Below are 20,173 nucleotides of genomic sequence, written 5' to 3'. Positions count from 1 at the left end.
TTATTTATGATGATTGTTGATTTGTATTATTGCAGTGCCTTTGACTCCTAGTCCCAGACCAAGACCCTACTGCGCTAGGCACTGTACAAACACAGAACAAAAAGGTGGTCCCTGCCCCACTCAGATGGGCCTTGTCTCTGTTGTTTTAACTGATAGATGCTCGGAGGCCCAGCCTGGAGCAGATGCGGTGAGGGGGAATGTTCTGCCTGAGATACAGGGCTCTGTCTAACCCTGCCATAAGCAGCATCTCCCCTGCCCTGCACTGGGTGGCTGTGACCACTGTGCTCAGGTTCTTGCCAGAGATGCTCTCCCTGTCCAAGTCAGGGTGCTCAGAGGCCAGACTCCCCAGGCACACCCCCGTCTCTGGTTGTGTGTCCCTTTCTTCCCAAGGAATGCGCAGTTCCCCACGCGAGGCTGATGGCTTCTTTGTCTCAAACAAGCTTCAGCTCACCCACCCACCCCAGCCGACTGCGGGAAGGGGTTTATTTGCCCTGCACCATTTTCCTTCCTACACCCTCCAGAAAATTAGCACCCTGGTCAGGGTGACTCTCCCTCACATTTGGAATCTGATCGTTCCAGGCAGATTGGCTTTTCCCCGCTCCCCTTCTCCCCCCTGATTGCCAAATGACCCAGAAGCGAAGGAGTCACCCAGGCCTGCGAAGAGCTATTTAACCTGTTTTCATCTGGGGGTCTCTTTGGGCGTCGAGTGGCTCTTTGGAGGCTTCTTTCCCACTAACAGGCTTAGCTTTCCCCCTTTGTGCCTGACCACTGGGCAGAAAGGCAGGAATTATTATCAAGCCCCAGCCCTTTCTGACTGGTGCTTGTTGGTTTGTTTCTCTCTCCACCCCTTGGTGGCTGACAGACTTGGAGACGCACCCAGGCAGAGTGATGGGCAGCGCAGGCCAGGGGCTGACCGCTCTGCCTCATGGCCGGATTGCCCTGCAGGAAGCCCTTCTGCTGACCAGCCTGGAGAAGCCCCCAGCCGCACAAGACCCCGATACCCGGAGCTGGAGCTCCCTGGACAGCCCCAGCCCCCCGGCCACACCCGAGCAGACCCTGCCCACGTTCTACCTCCACTACTTCGATATGCTCTACTCAGAGGACACCAGCTGGGTGCCCAAGGGCCTGGGGGAGACTCCTCAGGACAGCGGCCAAGGGGGCAGGGGCGAAGGGCAGAAGGAGCCAGAGCAGTGTCCCATCATCGACAGCCAGGGCTTGGGGCTGAGCCCCGACATGGACTACCAGGAGAGCCTCCACCTGGAGGAGCACTCACTGGAGCAGGTGCAGAGCATGGTGGTGGGCGAAGTGCTAAAGGACATTGAGACGGCTTGCAAGCTCCTCAACATTGCAGCAGGTGGGTGCCCCCTTCTGTATCTCCATTTTCACGCTGTGTCTGTGTGTGTATGGGGGGGGGGAATAGGGAGCCAGGGAGAGCTCAGCGCCTTGTTGTGGGGAGGCCGGAGGCTCGGGGGGCTCCAGACTGAGCTGTGGAGCTTGTCACCTCTCGCTTGCTGGTTCGGATTCAGCTCGGCAGTGGGTGAAAGGCATCGGTGGCTCTTGGTTCAGGATGTCCATGGAGTGACTCTAGAGTTCCTGGCCCTCCACAGTTACCAGAGAGCACCGGGATGTGCTGTGTACACTGGTATCCACAGCGCAGCCGGCATCAACGGCTGGACCCAAAGCCCTTTGAAGGCACTGGAAGTTTTTCTGTTGTCCTCAGTGAGCTTTGGGTCAGGTCCTAATTGTCCTCTTTGTTGGCACTCTCAGCAGAGAGGTCAAAGACTGACTGGGCCATGGAGGCCAGGCTCCTTCCTCACCCCTCACTTCCTCCAGGGCAGGGCTGAGTCGCGTTTCCAGGGGCCGGGGATGTCGAAGGAAAGACACCCCCGCTGGCCTCTGTGGACTTCCCCGGCACAATACTCGCCGAAGCAAAAACAGCCACGTGGATTCCTTTTTTCTGTTCAGACCCTTTTATTTGAAAGGAATTTAAATAATCAAACCGTTCTGCTGGGTTGCAATAGAGTGAGTGGGGTGTGCGTGAGGCCCTGAGACGGCAGCATCTGGCACATCTGGATCCCAGCAGTGCCAAATGTTTTCAAACAGGTGAGGGCAGGGGGTGGAAGAGTCTGAGGCCCGGTCTGCACCTAAAACTTAGGTCGGTTTAGCTGCATTGCTCAAGGCTGCGAAAATTTCACACCCTGAGCACTGTAGTTGGGTCGACTTAACCCCCAGTGTAGGATTCTTCCGATGACCACTGGAAAGGTGGATTACCTACATCAACAGAAATCCCCCTTCTGTCGATATAGGAAGTGTCTACACTGCAGTGATGCAGTGCCATAGCCCAGCTGCTGTAGTAGCAAGAGTGTAGACATGGCCTCATATTTCCTAAATCAGTCTTCTAGAAGCTTCCCACGAGCAGAACATTCTGGTCTCCCCAGGGGCTGGGGCAGCTGGATTTATAGGGACTAGAAGGTTTTCCCCATCTCCCATGTATATGACCATGTGAAATATAATTCACTGGGTTGCAGGGGGAATCTCTTCCCCAGGGGAGAAAAGTGTCTTTGAAGTCACGTGTGTTAAGCTAGTGGACGGCAGGTGAGGAAGGGAGCAGCTGGATGGGTTTCCTTCTTTCTTCCTGGCTAATTTCCCACTTGGGAGAGCTGGTGGTAGAAAACTGAGTGTCTAACAGAACTGTCTTCTCAGGTGGTTCTTCTAGGGAGTGGGGATGGGGCTGCTTTTCATTGACGTCAATGGTAAAACTGCCAGTGACGCCAACAGGGAGCAGGATTGGGCTGCAGGGGTGTGATAGTGAAACTTTAAAGTGCCACACGCACCATGGGGGGGGAAAAAAAGTCATGCCAGGGAATAGTGGCGCAGTGGGAAGGGAACAACCCCCCCTCCCCCGATGCGAATACCCTTGATTTATGGTGTGGGGGTTGAGCATCTGGACCCAAACGTTGCATTGTGGTTCGTACCTCTCTCTAAAATCATCTGGCGCATGTGTTTAAATGCAATGGCATGAGATATCTGTGGAAGTGCCTTTGAGTTACAAGCAGCCTACCACAGGGTTGCAGCCATCTGGCACCAGTCGTGACGGGATTTAGTAGGAACCAGAATGAACAATCTGATCTTCAAAGGAGCCTTAGCTGGCTCCTGTCTGAGTCAAAGGGCACTTTCTCACTGAATTCAGTGGGAGCAGGAGCAGGGTCGAAGTGTGGCCTTCTCACTCCAATGGTGCAAAAGTGCACCTTGCACATCCTCTCTGAAGAGCCAAACCCAGCAGTGAGCTCGGGACCCTGCAAACAGCACTTCATTGTCCCAATGCCGGAGCGGACAGTGCAAACAGCGGTGGGGTTTGGGATCTGGGGCCTGTAGGAGAAACGGCTGGAGCCGGAAACAGAGAGTCCCAGCTAGATAATCAAAACTACACTGCGCATTTTAACCGCTGCCTTGCACTGATTGTAAAGGACTCTGCAAGGTGCACTGGGACAGAGAGCAAAGGTGGCAAAGTCTCCAGATGCGGGCAGGTATGTTTGGTTTACTAGGATGAGTTCCTTTGGCATGACGAACTTTGGGCCAGCTCCTTAGCTGGTGTAAATCAATGGAGCTGTGTGAATTTATACCCTTTGAGGATCCCCCATATATTTTGGGGGAGGGGTGTCTAAAATAACTCGCAGGGTTTCTACCTCTAAAGCTGGATCAGGGCCTGAACCGGAGTCCCAGATCCAAACTCTCTCGGCTTTGAAGCTCAGAACCACCGCAGAACTCTGGCTGGTCTCTCGCTGCATTTGAAATATTTTGTATCCTGTGGGGTTTCTTAAGCATCTATAAAGCCACTGCACTGAGGCATTAAGAACATTGGACTGGCTCTTCCACTGGTCCCTTTGGCAGTCAGCGTGGCTATGCTGATTTTCATCCGCTGAAGCCTTGTATCTTGCGGCATGTGGGAAGCTGAGTTGCCCTATCACATGTGTGCAAGCAGTAGCCACTGGCTGGATGCACAGCCCTGCTGGGCACCCCTGAGCCAGGTGCTCTTCCAGAGGGTGTCGCTGTTTCACAAACAGTGGCGATGGGGAACAAAGTGATTTGACACGCGGAGGACAAATATGCCCCTTTAGGAGAACCAGCCCTTCAGACAGGTCATGCTGCTGTTGCTTCCACCGTGGGCATGCGGTCCGTCTTGTTCTCCTGATTGGATTGTTCATTGGAAAGTGCGCTTGCTGGCGTTGGTGCAAAGAGACTTGCTCCTTACAGCTCGGCCGGGCCTGCACCGGGGAGGCTCCCCTGTGCTGTAGGTGAAGGGTGCTTCTGATGCTCCCTTCCCCTGCCCCGCACCCCCATGACCTGTGGTTTTGAAATCTGTTGACTGGGGTTGAATTTTCTCCCAGTAAAGGCAGGGACTTTCTGCAGGTGGGGCGTTCCCCTGACAGGAAGGGGACCTGGTTCCCAGGGGGATGGGCAAAGAAGGAGGCAGGGAACCCAGGAAAGGATCAAAGATCCATGTTTCCAGTGGTTGAAGTAGATTGAAACTGGAGGGGTAGTTTCCTTGCCCCAGCCGTGGAGGAGGGGGAATGGGCAGGGAGTACTGCTCCTCCACGCCGAGGCAGCTCCCCTCTCTTTTAGCATGGGAAGGGTGCTGTGTTCCCTGTTGTTGTAACCCTTGCTGAGTGTTCTCTGGAGGGGAAGTGTCCCCTGGCCCCACTCACCAGGACCGGGGCGTTTTGTTTCTCTTCCACAGATCCGGCGGACTGGAGTCCAGGAAACGTCCAGAAGTGGATCTTATGGACCGAGCACCAGTACCGACTGCCCCAGATCGGGAAATCTTTCCAGGACCTGTCTGGGAAGGATCTGTGTGCCATGTCAGAGGAGCAGTTCCGTCAGCGCTCCCTGGTGTGCGGGGACGTGCTGCATGCTCACCTGGACATCTGGAAATCAGGTACATGCTGGCGGAGTTGGAGGAGGTGGGGTGAGCGTGGCAAAGTTTCCTCAACTGAAAAGCTTGGGGGGCTGATGCCCAGTTAGCTGGGACCCATTCATGCTTCTTTGGGACATTTGTCTCTCTCCCCCATGTTACCCGTGGGAATGGTGAGCTTTGTAGTGGGTGGATTCTGCTCCCCTCGCGTGACGCTCGCGCCCTCTCTGACGCCGACCGTGCTTCCCTTCCAGCTGCCTGGATGAAGGAAAAGGCTACGCCCGGAGAAGTGCGATACTGTGGTGAGTTCCCACCTTTGCCAAGGACAGGAAGTGAGGAGGGGTGGGAATGGTGGTGAGCTGGAGCCGGTTCACGCGAACCGGTTGTTAAATTTTTCAGCCAGTTTAGAACCGGTTGTTAAATTTTGCAGCTGGTTGAGAAACGGTTGTTAAAGGGGTGGGCAAACTCCTGTCCTGCCCGTCCCGCCCGAGCTCTCGGCTCCCCCTGTGAATTTGTACTCACCCGGCGGCACTGCACGCCTTCGGCGGCATTTCGGCGGGGGGCCCTTCGGTGCTGCCGAAGACCCAGAGCGAGTGAAGAACGTGCCGCTGAAGACCCGGAGAGACTGAAGGACCCGAATCTTCAGCTTCTGGCAGCTCATCACTGGGTAGGAGGGAAGCTGGGGATCAGTGAACCTGTTTCTCTCTTATGATTCAGTGACTGGGTCTCCAGTTATTTCAGGGGTTGCTTCTCTCTTAATCAGGACCAATATGTTAATCATAATTAATTCTCAGAGTGGTAATTATAATACACTATTTATTAGTCAATAACAGCCTGGCTAATGAGTCAAAAATGAGTAAAAAGAAAAGGAGGACTTGTGGCACCTTAGAGACTAACCAATTTATTGGAGCATAAGCTTTCGTGAGCTACAGCTCACTTCATCGGATGCATACTGTGGAAAGTGTAGAAGATCTTTTTATATACACACAAAGCATGAAAAAATACCTCCCCCCACCCCACTCTCCTGCTGGTAATAGCTTATCTAAAGTGACCACTCTCCTTACAATGTGTATGATAATCAAGTTGGGCCATTTCCAGCACAAATCCAGGTTTTCTCCACCCTGGATTTGTGCTGGAAATGGCCCACCTTGATTATCATACACATTGTAAGGAGAGTGGTCACTTTAGATAAGCTATTACCAGCAGGAGAGTGGGTTTGTGCATGTGTGTGTGGGGGGGAGAAAACCTGGATTTGTGCTGGAAATGGCCCAACTTGATTATCATACACATTGTAAGGAGAGTGGTCACTTTAGATAAGCTATTACCAGCAGGAGAGTGGGGTCGGGGGAGGTATTTTTTCATGCTTTGTGTGTATATAAAAAGATCTTCTACACTTTCCACAGTATGCATCCGATGAAGTGAGCTGTAGCTCACGAAAGCTTATGATCAAATAAATTGGTTAGTCTCTAAGGTGCCACAAGTACTCCTTTTCTTTTTGCGAATACAGACTAACACAGCTGCTACTCTGAAACCTGTCAAAAATGAGTCTGGTTAATAACAAGCCCAAAGGGGACATGACTATCAGATCTATCCCAGATACTTACATATCCCTGATATTGGAGTGCCTGATAATCCGGTGTGTATTTATTATTAATGTATTATTACTGTGGCACTCAGGAGTCCCAGCCATGGACCAGCACCTCGCTGTGCTCGGCGCTGTACAAATACAGAACAAAAAGATGGTCCCTGCCCCAAAGGGCTGACAAACTCAGTCTTTACAACACTTCTGGGAGGCAGGGCAGGGCTATTATCCCCAGGTTACAGCTGGGGCACTGAGGCACAGAAAGGCTAAGTGACTTGCCGAGGGTCACACAGGGAGTCTGTGGCAGAGTAGGGAACTCAGCCTCAGATTCCCAAGTTGCAGGCTATTGCCCTGCCCACTGAACCACCCTTCCTCTCATCAGATGGCAGCAATTTTTGGCCACTGATGAGTCGCGATGACTTGGGCAAGCTGAAGGGGAAAGACTCCCTCTGTTCCCAGTCTCCAGAGCCACTCGCTCCTGTGTTGATAGCGACTGACTGACAGCTGGCATGTGCTTCCTTTCTGCCGCAGCGGGTGACGAGAGCTGGACGGATAGCGAGGTGGACTCCTCCTGCTCGGGCCAGCCCATCCACCTCTGGCAGTTCCTCAAAGAGCTTTTGCTGAAGCCTCATCACTATGGGCGGTTCATTCGCTGGCTCAATAAGGAGAAAGGTGGGGGCCGTTGACTCCTCCTGGGGAACTCCAAGCCACTTTTTGTATCTGCGGCACAACCCCCGCCCCCCAGGCCCCACAGTGTCGAGTCTCATAGCACGAGTATTCACCCAGGCAGGTCCTCCGTCACAGAGCTCTCTGGGCCAGATTCTGCTGTCGTCATTCCGTCAATCCACAGGGCCAGATTTTCTGCTCTGCTCTTCTCTTTGCACCCAGAAAATCAAGCCCAGTGACTCCCAGTTTACACTGGTGTGAGCAAGATCAGAATCAGATGGTATGCTTGGGTGTCTCCCTGTCTGTATGACTAAGGTACTCATTGCCATAGACACAAATCTGAGTCTCCCATTATCTTTCCCAAACTCCATCCCTCAGTGGGTTTGTGGGAACCCAAGCTCTATTTTCCATTCCCTAAACTTCCTTCCTGGTGAAACTGGGCTCCTGATCCTGGATTCCTGTCGCGCCTAGATCAAAGCCCGAGCATGCTCGGCTCTGCACATGGCGGCTGTGTCTATCCAGCGCACGGCAGCAAGCCTCTGAGCTCGGGTCGACAGGCGAACGCTCATGGGGCTCACCCTGCTGTAGACGTGTAGCTATGTAGACGTTGCAGCCTAGGCTCTGACGCTTATGCCCCCTGCCCCAGGCATCCGAGCCCGATGCTGAACGTCCTCCCAGCTGTTCTTAGCATGAACCCCGTGAGCCTGAGTTTGCTGAGCTGGGCTCAGAGGTTCACTGCCGCTGCCTGTGTTCGACGTGCCCACAGAGTCCCTGCCCCAAAGACTTTACAAGGCAGACGAAGGGTGAGAGGGGAAACAGCCACACGGAGAGTGGGAGTCACTTGTCAGCATCCCCCCAGTGGAGCGGTGTCAGACCTGGGACTAGAGCCCAAATTTCCCGAGTCCTGTGCTCTGCCCACTAGATTACGCGGCCTCTCGGTGACCTTGGGTCCTCATCCTATATTTTTGCCTCCCTTTTCTCTGCGTGTTCCTCTCTCAGGCATATTCAAGATCGAGGACTCTGCCCAGGTGGCTCGTTTATGGGGAATCCGGAAGAACCGGCCCGCCATGAACTATGACAAGCTGAGCCGCTCCATCCGGCAGTATTACAAGAAAGGGATCATCCGGAAACCTGACATCTCCCAGCGCCTGGTCTACCAGTTTGTACATCCCGTCTGAGAAGGGGGCAGGAGCAGGGGAATGGACTGACCTCCTGGTGGGATCCCTGTAATCACAGCACCTCCCACCCACTTCCAAAAAGAGATCCACCTTTGATAATAAAGCTGAAGTCTAGGATTGTGCAAGAGGCTGGAAATGCATCAAACTTCCCGGATGAACTTCAGAGCTTCCAACCTCCCCCAGGCTACAAAGAGTGTGTGTTGGGGGGAAGAACCCCTGCCTAGCAATGGACTGCCTGTGAAATAGTGTGTATACATTTAATTCTGGGGCCAATGAGTTTGTGTAAAAAGCCCCTTTCTCCCTCTAAAGCTGCGGTGTGAGGGAATCAAGTGTGTGAGAGGAGGGCATAACAATTGGGTGGGGTGCAGGGGCTGAGGGGATGCTGCCTGCAAGCAACGTCAAACCAATAGAAGTTACGTCTGGCTGTTGTGGATGAGGTTAAATTTCCCCCTGCAGCTTTTCAAGTCTTTGGCTGTGTGAGAGGCACCACCAGGCCAGATGCCACTTAGCAGAGATTTATGACACCCTGGAGGTCACGCAGCAAAACAGCTGGGGGTAGAACCCAGGAGTCCTGCCCACAAGTCCCCGCTGTGGGAACACAGGAGTTGTCATACTGCATCAAACCACTGGTCCTTGTTTCTGACCCTGGCTGGCCACCCCTGCTTTAGTGAAAGGTGCAGGTATCCCTGCAGTGATGGGTAACTTGCCCCCGGGGGAAGTTTATTCCTGATCCCCATCAGTTAAAGACAGTTGTGTGCCCTGAAGATTGATAAGAGACCCACCCCACACACATACCGCACAACATCTAGTGATAATCAGATTCAGTCTCCCTTCGGCAATGCTTTCCCCTTCCAGGTGGGGAGCGTGAGTTGTCCTGAAATATCCCAAGGATATTGTCATGGCAATTCTACTGGTCTTGCTTTTTCCTGGTCTAAAGCTGTTCTCTGGGCAGGGAGGAGAGGTAATCTCCCCCGCCCCACTCCCCGTCAGCCAGTCCAGAGCCTTTCTTTAATGGGACAACTCCCTCACTAATACCCTAACTGAAATCTGTTCCTTAAAGGGGTGATCTTCTATCCTTCTCTGAGCTAGAAAAGTAGCTGGTCAGTCTAATAATTAACTGGCAGTCTTCCCCCCGCCCCTTGCTGTATGCATGTGATCAACTAGGCAACGCCCCCCAGCCTTGTGTGGTGGTGTAGGGATGACCCAGTGTGGAGGGGCGCTGCGAGCTGGCAGAGAGCAGCAATGCTCTGGTGTAGATGACTGCCAGAAGAACTGAGGGTTATTGGCTGGAGATGCTGCAGCTAAGTATTCTCCTCCCTCGTGGGCTCGTTTGGAGGTGGGTCAGCAGTCGGAAGCAGTGGAATCGTCCTGTAGCGTGTGATGCTGGGTAGCAGCTGCATAACTGGCTGGGGTGTCCAAGAACCTCTCAACTGTCCTGCTTCTCTTCCTTACGGAAAAACAGTTCTGAAGCATGTGCCTTGCTATATCTGGAAAATCGCTCAGCCAAGTTCATTGTGTCCAACTGACCCCCTGAGACATGCAGTGGGCTGCTTCCCTTTTTCTGGGTGCCTTATTCCTTAGCACCATTATCATACTTCAGAACTAGATTCTGAACTTAGGCCAGTATACATCGGGAGTAACTCTCTGAACTTCAGCTGGGTTATTCTGGATTCACATTGGTGTAAATGAGATCAGAATCTGGCCCAAATGTTGTTTTGGAGTCAAGTTCTGCTACTACCTACCCCAGTTCATCTCCTGTTGCCTTTGGCAAAAGCAGCACCAGCTGTAAACCAAAGACAAGCATGGCTGATCACGGGGTGGGCTCTAACTCGGGGATTGCCTAACTGGGCCAAACCCCTGACACCCGACTTGGATCTGAAACGACTGAACTAGCCAGTTTGTGGTGTACACTTGAATGGCTGCAGTGACCATTTTCGGGCATTGTATGTGAAAGGACAAAGTCACCCATGTGCAGGATGTGAGAAAGGCTCATTTGAAAGGAAAGACAATAGGATCATACACAGCAGCCTTCTGCCAGGGCTCACGCTGACCCAAAGCTGGGACACCCTGGCACTTGGATGCATGAGAAGGCCATCTGGCTGAGCAGCAGGGTAACACCAAAAAGCTCTTCTGAGAAGCATGGAATCAGCAGGCTGTGTAGTATGTTGCTTTGCCTGCTGGACAGGTTGCTCATTGGCCAATCTCCTAAGCAAGAGTAGATTGCAAACAGAGTGGGACCAGTGTATCTTGCATCCCTTCTGTGCTGCCCCACGGCGGGCAAAATAAAGGCCACTGGGCAGGGTTCCCTTCCTCCCCACAACTTGTGGCATTTATGCCCCAGTTGTGCTGATTAGTTTCCTAGTGACACCACCAGCCTGTTTGTGAGAAATCTGCTGCCTACCCTGGGCAAGCAAAGACTGGAGAAAGACCCAGCCTGCTCTCGGAGCACAGAGTAATCAAAAGTGGGTAGAGTGCAGCATGACAACTGGGTTAACTTTTGGTGACCAGAGGTTCAGCTTGTTTTTACAGTAAGGCTGTATTCTGCCTCCTTAATCTGGCCGGTGATTAAGGGAATTCACTGGTGTTGAAAGGGGCTGGGGCAGACATCTTGAAGACTGACAGTATAGCCTGGGTATCAACAAGGCAAATTTTCCTATCCCCATACTTCCAGCTTCAGTCCCCATCTGGCAGTCCCCCTTCTAGCGTTGACTAAGGAAGTCATTCTCCATCCAATATGGGCTCAAGGCTGCAGACTTTGGATCCAGATTTCAAAGTCCCCAAGGTGTTTGAATCTGGGCTTTTTGATTCAGCGCATTATAAAGAATGGAGCCATTTGCAAAATTCAGATCAAGGTTTGCATTCCAACCTCCACCCCCAAAATAGCCAGCACTTTGGCTCAGCCTGTGTGTGATCTCTCTGCCCCAGTCAGTCTTTAATCTTTCTGCTCAGACTGCCAACTACGTATGGACATCTGTCGGCTAAGAACTAGACAGAGACCCACCAGCACTGCACAGGGCTTTCTTGACTGCCTTATTCTTGTACCTGTTTTTAAAGGGATTTTTCTTTTTTTTTACACTTCCGCAGTTTACTCCCACAGGGAAACAAATCAACAGAAGATGACAAGATTATAGTACACTAGAATTTGGACAGAGGGTAGAGGATTGTTTAAACTGTACATTTCATAACAGGCCAAATTACCTGGTAATGTTGATCTTTTATATTATAATTTTTTCATTTGTTTTCTTTTGGTTTTGGCTGCTGAGACGTTGTGGTCCAGGTTCAAATGAAGCATTTAGAAGGGAGACAAGGTTATCTGTCAAATCCTTTGTAAGAATTTAAAGAAAAATATACATACATGTTTTATTTTGTTTTTGTTTTTTTAACTTAAAAGAGCTGCCTGTGTTGGCTGCTGCCTTTGTATTTCCTTCTGATAATTTTGTATTGTTTACATGTCAGAGTAGGAGCTCAAGTGCTTAGATTCCCAGCATATGTTGTATCTCGTTGCCTTGAAGTTCTGATGCCTTGCGGGGGTTGGGGGTGGAGGGAGACAGCTTTGTGTCTTCTGAAAAACAGTGAAATTTGTGCCATGTGATTATTTGTGTGTGTAATGAAGAGGGGGAAAATTGATGTGAATCAAGTGGCTAATAGACCCCTCCCCTAGCCGAGGATCGATCCAGTAACCTCCTCTCTATTACAATGAACAATGGTCTAGTCTGTTTTGGGGTTGTTGTTTTTTTCAGTTTGCAGTGGAAAGGGTGTATGCGGATATGTGCAAAGTAAGTGTTTCCTTGCCTCTGTGTATGAGAACGTGTGTGTGCGTCCCTATATGTGTGCAGGGAACATGCACGGTCCAAGAGCGTGTGTGTGTATGAAGGCTGCGGGGCAGTAGTAACAAACTCTAAGTGTAGGGAGCAGCTGCTGCTGTCCACCTTGATTTCTGCTATAGCAACATGATGTCAAAGGCAAACAAAGCTGCCCTTCTGCCATCTGTCACTCCAGCCCTGCAACCTTTGGGGGTGTCTCAAGTTGGGAACCCATAATCACATGCCAGTTTGGTCCCTAGATCCTCCTTTGCTTTCCCCCATCCCTTTCCCTTATTGCTAGGGCAGAGGCACGTTCTTGCATGAGGCTGTGTGAAAATGTTCACTCACACCTAGGTGCTGCTTTTGCACAATCAGACCTCCTGTCCCCCTGGACTACTGTGCCTTTAAGGGAGCAGGTAAGGACACTGACTAAAGAGGTGACCCAGTGATGCTTAACACCCCCAATAACAAGGCAAAACACACGGTGCATGAATAAAATAATCCTTTTTCTTTATTACTGTATTTTTAAAGTATTATCTGTTTTTTTTCCTTTATGGAATAGGCAGCCTTGCGTACCGGATACACACTCTCCTTCTCCTAGTGTAGCTTTGCTCACAGTAACACTGTTAATTACAGCCTCAAGATTGCCCCCCAAACCCCCAGGGCTCTAATGGGAAACGTTAAGCAAAGGCCATGCCCCCACTTCTGTCCTCTCCCTCGAGAGATATGTCTAGAGCTAGATAGACAGACAGTGGCGTTATCTCAACCACTGGAAACTCTGTGCCCTTCTATATGAGCCCTTGAAGTTTCCCTCGGCCATAAAGGGTAGCCTCCAATTTTAAAGCCTCATAGGTCAGGTTTGCCTTCTCTTAACCCCACTACTTTCTGGCGGTGGTTCGGCCCTGTGGGGAAAGGCGGAGGGTGGAGTGCTTGTGATGTTCTTTTGCCAGGGTAAAGGCTTTGCCCTGCGTGCTCTGCCCATCCCACAACCCTCCATCTAAATATAGAATTATTCTCCTGGGAGCGGTGTGTTTGCCCACTGTGAAACTCTTTCCGAGCCTCCGTGATGGATTGGGTGACCGGAGGCTGCCCACTGAGAAGGCAATGGATTTAGGAGCTAACACCATTCAGTGGAGCAGTCAAGGGGAGGAAGTAGAGGACTTGCTCCATGTGATGGATTAAATATTCTTAAACTGTGCTTGAGAGCCTGTCCTAAAAGTGACTCAGCTCACTTCTATTAGGTTACAACCTACTCCGGGAAGCTATTGGATAATGTAGGGACCACTCCTGCAGAGGGGCTTCCAAACTCCGGCCAAGCCTGGTCTGAATTCAGAGCGCTCAGGATCTTGCAGGACTGCACTCTTACGTTGTGATTTACCCTAGTGTTTGGGTTGGATCTTGCTTGCTCCTTAGGGAGTCTCGGCATCAGGGGAAACTCTCCTTCAAAGGACCTTTACTGAGAGAAGAAGTGTACATCTCTGGTTATTGCTGGCTGGCTTGGGAGACAGGTCACGTGTCTTTCTAAAGAGAATGGGCCAAATTCCTCTTGGATGTGGCTCTGCTGACTTCACTGGAGCAACAAAAGAGATTTCTCCTTTGCACCTTACACTCAGTTCCATGTTTCCCATCCCCGGCGCCCTAAAGCAGAGGAAAGTTCCAATGCCTTCCATGTGGGACATGGCCAACTCCCATCTCTTTATCTACGGTGAAAACTTTCACCCACTTGACCTAAGGGCTGTTTCTTCTGTCCCAGTTGGACCAAGGCCCTGGAGTCACTGTGTTAGAGCTGTTCTAAGCTTGGCAAAAACTAAATAAAGCCTGAGTGTCCCTCTCCTGCCATTCCAAACTCAAAGTTCCTCTGACCTGGAGCTGCAGTGCGGAAAAGGCCCTGCCAAACATTCCTGGAACCGAACATCAGGAGGGGAGATGGGCCAAGGGGGTGGCTATGAGGATTGGGTTTCCCCTGCCCTTTCAGGCTTGGGTTTGAATTGGAACTTGGGCCTCGGGTTGGACAATGCTAAAATCCAATGCTGCATGATCGCAGCCTCGGCGGGAGGCAAACACACCCCCACAACTCGATCTGGAGAGACTCAAAATCTTGCAAGGATCTTGGCTTCGTCCTGACAGCAAAACTTTAGACCCCCTCCCCTGCATCTGGCTTTGGATCTGACTTGGAAGCAAAGCCCTTGAGGCAGCATCAGGGATTTGATCCACTCCCTCCTCCCCGTTAACAAAGGCTTCATGGTGGAGGTCCTGGCCCATCTCCTACGAGGAGCGATAACAGAGTTGGTCTTCATTGCAAAGGGCCTTTTCCACCTGTTTCCTGAGCTCTGGCCTGCTCCTGCAACAGGCTCAGCTTCTCAGCACCTTGTAGGGATGTGTTTTGAGAACACTCAGGTCCTGGTGGTCAGAGGGACTGAGCCCCCACAACTCCAGATGAAGTCAGCAAGCGCTCAAGGCTTCTGAAAACCAGGCCCCCTGGTTCTTGAGCTTCTCTGGAGGAACACAACAGGGCCTGCCCAGCTGCTGTTATGCCTCCTTCAGGTGCAGCGATAACTCGGCGTGCAACGGGGGGAGGTGGAAGGCATGGGGGAGAGGAAGGCATCGAACTTCCTGTGCAGGATGTGGGGGGGAAGGCACAGCACCAAGTGCCCTCCTTCCCCCACCATGCTGGCGATTGAGAAATATCCCTGCTCTTACTCCCTACACCCACTGCCTGCTACAAACCAAACCCAAAAGTAATGCTCATCTGGTAAAGGTGACAGTTACATCTACACCAGGAGGTATTGGAGCACAAGAATCAAAGGAAGTTTTAAATCCATATAACAATTACATAGCTCAGTTACTCTTTTTGTTGTTTTTGTCGTATGCACAGTAATACAATCACAATATATATATATATATATATTTCGATAGATCTTTTTTAAATTGCACAATGTACAAAAAACAGGTGCAGTGCTGAGACGACAGCATTTCCTTGACTTTTGTTGTTGTTAACTAATGGAAGAAACAGAGCTGAAGATTGGAGAAGTCTTGTCTATGTTATCCTGTATGCAGCACATTTATTCGGGCAGGAAGAACTCTTGGTCACTGGAGTCAATAATTCATGAACTAAACAGATTGAGGAGGAGGGTGTGGAGGGGAGGCGGCTGATGGATTTGAAGATGGTGGTGGATAAATAAGCAATGATCTTCGGCTTCCTGTGGAAAAATCAGGGGGAGCTTTTCTCCTTGAACTGCTCAAGGGGTGAGGGTGAGGAATGGGAAATAACCTGTTACCCATATGCCCCCGTGGGCCATATGGAATTTGAATCTGCTTTTTAAAGTGTTCTCTGTAGTTTTTCTGCACCTCCAAGACACAAGCTGCCCCGGTGGAGGCTGTTTGAGGAGCACTGTAGCCAAATGCTGAGAGGAGGTGGAGTCTGCTGGAAATGGGGCAGGCAGGGTGAGCCAAGGGTCAGCTGTGACTCATGAAAGGCTGCTCTTGCCAGGTAGGGGCAATGGAGGCATCCAGCTGGTGCAGTGGTTCAAGGCCAGCTGCCCACGTTGTAGGACAAGTGGCTGGAAGGCCAGGGTGAGCCCAGCTGAGATGTCGGCTGGAAGAAGCCATTGAAGCTCAATGGAGGAAAACCATCTGCCAAGGGCTCACAATGGGTTATTTCATGCTGAGCTTTCCCACTCTCCGCAGGAAAAAGATAATCCTGCACAAACAAGCAAAGGAAGCTACGTTGCAAGGGGCAGGGCCAGGATGAAAAAGAGCCAGGTGGAGGCTGAATACCAATGGAGTGTTTAGCGCCATTCACTTACACTCAGGGCAGGAAGAGGCTTCTCAAGACCTGCCCCATGGGAGTTGTTATATAAGTCTCTAGCACAAAAGTCTACCAGTCAATATCTTTTTGTCCTGAGTGGGCGGGAGGCCGGGGAGATGATGTCTTGCTAAATTCTGGCTAGGAATCTCCTGAATGGCTCGTCTTTGCATTCGACATTGATGAAACCAGCCTGAGGCTCACCCAGGGATTAGGAAAGGAAATATGTGGTTGGATGAGAAGTGACTCAACTTCATTGCCAGCAGGAGGAAACAGCTTTGACAACTAGGCTTGCTTTTGCCAGCTTGTCTCCTGGGAAGATTTTGGGTTGGGTTATGTTGTGAGCCTAAGGAGCAACACCCTCCCATTGTGATCAGGAAAGCTGCTCCTTCCAGGGCGGGCTTTCTGGAAGGCCCCACTTACAAAGCATCCCAGGGCTATGAAATAATCAGTACAGATGGAGCTCAGACCTGCGTTGTTTGGACGTAGGGTTATAGGCTCAGGAGCGTGTCTAGTGCAACAGATACTGGTGACAACATGAGTAGCTGTGTGGTGGTTTAGCCTTCTGGTGACCTCTCCCACAGACTACGGCCGTCAGTGTTATCTCAGTCTTCAGACCAAAGCCACTGGTGAATGGCCATCCCTTTGTTCCAGGGGAAACTTGACCTTCCAAGGAAGATGTTCTAAGGAAGATGTTCTATTTGCTATGGGATGCCAGCCAGTATTCACATCCCCGATCTGATTGAAGCAGAAGCAAGTGTCCCTTTCTCCCACGGTCCTCACTTTGCTATCCTGGCTTGTGGGGGGTTAAAAAACTGAGATACCACAGCTCCATGTAGCGTTTGACTAAGGGATTGTTCTTTCATAGCCCTGGGATGCCACCTTTGTGCCCTTGTGGGGACCTTCCACCTGCCACTGATGGAAGAGGCCACAGGCATTCCCCAGGCGTGGTTAGCACTTGGAGAGCTGGGCGTGGCAAGGTCAGCTCCTTCTGCAAGAGCTACAGCAATGTAATGGCCCGTTTCCTCCATGGATCAGAGTAAACACCAATCCCTCCCCATCCTCTTTTATTCTCAGCGAGGAGACCCTGGTTGTTTCACTCCAGGCAGATTTTGCTTTGATGTTCTCTTCCATTTGGCATTTACTCTTTGGTTCCCAAACCATTGCCTTTAGGCTTGATGCTGATCTAAATCCAGAGTAAAACCTCTGGGACCCTGGCAGAGTCACTCCAGATTTACACCAGTGAAACTGAGATTGGAATTGGGCCCTACACGCTTTACTTCCTTCTCTCGGGGCCGAGTGCCTGGTTCTGCCATGTTTCCAGCTGATGCAGAATACCCCGTTGCTATTATCGTGGCTCGGGAAAGTCTCAGGGTCCAATCCACCCCCGCTTAAGCTCACTGAGGTCAATGGAGTTGCACAGGGGTGAATTGCGTGCTGGAGCACCCACACCTAGACTGCTGGCAAACAGAAGTGCAGGCTGGCTTGGAAGTCAGGGGACAGGTCATGTGTGATCAGCATGGCCTATGGGGTGAATATGCCTTTCACGAGGAAGGTGCAGAGCAGCTACTGGGGAATCCTATTCACAGTCCCTCCAGGGAGCTCACAACAGGACTCAGGGCCATGAATGGGACTGGAGGACACCTATTCTCACTGGGGAAGGGACACAGCAGCTTGCTTTATAGCTGTCTTTCCTCTGTGTTGCAGCTTCAGCACCTATCCCCACCATTACACTGGTTGGGCTCCAGGCTTGGAATCCATTCCAAACGCACCAATCCAGTTCCACGGTCTCTCCTCTTGGAAGCTGCGTCCAGAGCCCATACCAGGTGCGCAAAGCTATCCAGATGAGTTCTTCTTAGCCTTGTTGCCACCACCTAAAGGAGGGGCCCTCTTCTGTCTGACACTAGTGCAGGCTTCATTTACTAAATGCGTCTCATCTGTGACTCTTCCACATGCGTCCTATGCAGGGCGGTGGCCTGGAGCATCTCCCACGCTACGCACCCAGTCAGAATGCCAGACGACTCCTCTCCATGCCCCCTGCACCATCCATCCGCTGGCTGGGGGAGAGAGCCTGCACATATAAAGGGAATCTCCTGCACTCATCCACATTGGGTTGGAATAAATATAAATCTCCACCACATTCCAGTGCAAAGAACGGGACAGTGAAGTGTGGTCCCACCTTAGTTCAATGTCAGAAAAATAGTCCCTCTGATGGTCCCTGGTGAGATTGCTTTCCTAGGAAGGAGGTCTTGATCCAGGCCTAAGATTCATCCCAGCCTGGCACCCTGTATCACCCCAGCTCCTGTCACTGTTACGAAGAGGTTTTCAACAGCGGTGAAGCCGCGGTGCAAATCTCCAAAGAATCTAATGGAAGAGGTGATGCATTTCAAGGCCTGGTTCGCTCACTCCCTCCCAGAGTGCAGGCCTCCATTAGCTTTCACAGGCCTACACTGCTCTCCACATCACAGCAGCGTACCAAGCATCCCCTGAAGAGGGAGCAGGAGTCTGCATTGTGGTTCAGGGTCCACGGGTGCCTTTGCTCCAGCGTGCCCAGGTTTTGCCAGACGCAGAGGCATTCCTGTCTCAGACCGGAGAACTTGTACAGCCTTGCTGGGAACCTGGACTGAGGAAGTGATGCGATGTTACTGAAGAGCATTGGAAGGAAGCCTTTGCTGAGTCCAGGATGACAATAGGATACCAGTGACCACACCATAGTGATGTCTGATTGGAGGAGGAAGAGGGGAAGACCATACTCTTAAAAAAAAAAAAAAAAAAAAAAAAAAAAAAAAAGGGGGGGGGGGGCGGGGTGAGGTCCCCAAAGCTTTCACTGGGATGAGGAATCTTCCTTTAATTTACAGGCAACCATTCCTCCTTGCAAGACATCAGTAAGCGCTAATCCTTGCCCAACTCCAAGACTCAGGGTGGTCAGCTGGATGGGAGATGTACAGTCCATGGACGTGGTTTGGGATGAATGGGAGAGGGCAAGGGATAGGTAGGGAGATTCCCTCCCCCCTTCCTTCCCCAAGGACGGAGAAACTGGAGAGACAATGAATAGGGAGGGTGAGTATAAAAATCTGTACATAAATAAAAGGGGATAAATTCCATTCTCCCATTTTAATTTGGTTATGTTCCAATAGGGCAAATTTGACCGGTCCCAGCAGTTGACGCGCCATGAGTTTCAGAACAGTTCCAGCCAATGGGAAGGCGGCTTATGATTACAATAGCCTTAAAAACCAACCAATCAGAAGCCCTGGAAATGTTCTCATTGGTTGGGCTTTAAAATCTTGAGGTATTGGCTTTTTGCTTTGAAAAAAAAAAAAGACGGACAACGTCGACCTTTCGCTTCACATTATCTTAAAAGAAGAAGAGGAAGAAAAGCCAGTAGGCAAAATACTCTTCAGAGACGGCTCTTAAAAAAATAAAAGCTTGGTTGGAAAATATGCTTGAATCTCTAACGGTGCAGAGTGAGTGACCAGACGGCAAGATGGCTGGTTGGCTGATGCAGAGAAATGACGACGACGGAGGGTTTGTTTATTTTCTGACAGCAAAGACGAGAACACCACGAGGCTAGATTGACTCCACATAGTTGGCTGGGTAAAGGCCGAGTTGCCCATTGTCTAGACGCCCTTTGCACCATCCTTGTTCATCTTCTTCACCTAATTTGGTTAATTCGTCGCCTGAGGCAAAAAGCAGAAATAAAGAATTCACTGCCAGTCCGCCATCTGTGGCCCTCTTACCCTCAATGCACATACCATGGATGGTTAGAGGGGCCTGAAACTTGAATTTCCAGTCTGGCTCTCTACCACTTGAGCTGAAGGAGTAACTCCACTGGCTGATAGCAGTGGAAGGTACTTATCCAGCTACCGCAAGGGGACATGTAACAGAGATTGAAAAAGTGGATTCTATGGATCTGTGTGTTGTATCCCAACTTCTTTTCTGTACTACCCTAGTTAACTCATACCGTTCCCAAAGTGACTCCCACTGGATGGACGTGTTCCAGGCTCAGGCCATGAGGGAGGGGTTTCTGCAAAGCTGGAACCAAACCAGCCATGCCTTGTTTGTGTTATATAAGTGTGTGAGGAGCCAAAAACTTCCCCCCTGTCCTCTATGTTCAAGGTAAACATTGGGGGGCTTGGATAATTCAGACATGGCACCACTGCGTTAACTCAAACTTTCACAAAACAACAACAACCCTCTTATGTAGCCCCAGACCCCTGGCTGGGCAGA

At 51.0% G+C, this 20,173-nt stretch overlaps 2 protein-coding genes across 3 annotated transcripts in view; one reads left to right on the top strand and one right to left on the bottom strand.

Annotated features, from left to right (window-relative positions):
• Nucleotides 1-868: 868 nt before the first annotated feature.
• On the top strand, nt 869-12,591 carry SPDEF (SAM pointed domain containing ETS transcription factor). The gene is made up of 5 exons (XM_043533310.1): nt 869-1,354; nt 4,739-4,936; nt 5,167-5,214; nt 7,026-7,166; nt 8,160-12,591. Exons 1-5 carry the CDS (start codon nt 889-891, stop codon nt 8,336-8,338), a joined length of 1,032 nt encoding a protein of 343 aa, XP_043389245.1. The 5' UTR covers nt 869-888; the 3' UTR covers nt 8,339-12,591.
• A 39-nt stretch (nt 12,592-12,630) lies between these two features.
• The window catches only part of PACSIN1 (protein kinase C and casein kinase substrate in neurons 1), a 57,488-nt gene continuing 49,945 nt past the window's right edge, over nt 12,631-20,173 (bottom strand). For both annotated transcript variants that reach the window (XM_007063502.4, XM_037885049.2), the window contains exon 10: nt 12,631-19,623. In XM_007063502.4, coding sequence (XP_007063564.2) covers nt 19,514-19,623 — 110 coding nt within the window. In that variant the 3' untranslated portion in view covers nt 12,631-19,513. The remainder of the gene's footprint in view (nt 19,624-20,173) is intronic.

The sequence above is a fragment of the Chelonia mydas genome, chromosome 21 (assembly GCF_015237465.2).
Source record: "Chelonia mydas isolate rCheMyd1 chromosome 21, rCheMyd1.pri.v2, whole genome shotgun sequence".
NCBI lineage: Eukaryota > Metazoa > Chordata > Testudines > Cheloniidae > Chelonia > Chelonia mydas.
Note: the sequence above shows the minus strand (reverse complement) of the source record. Positions and strands in the feature narration are given on the sequence as shown.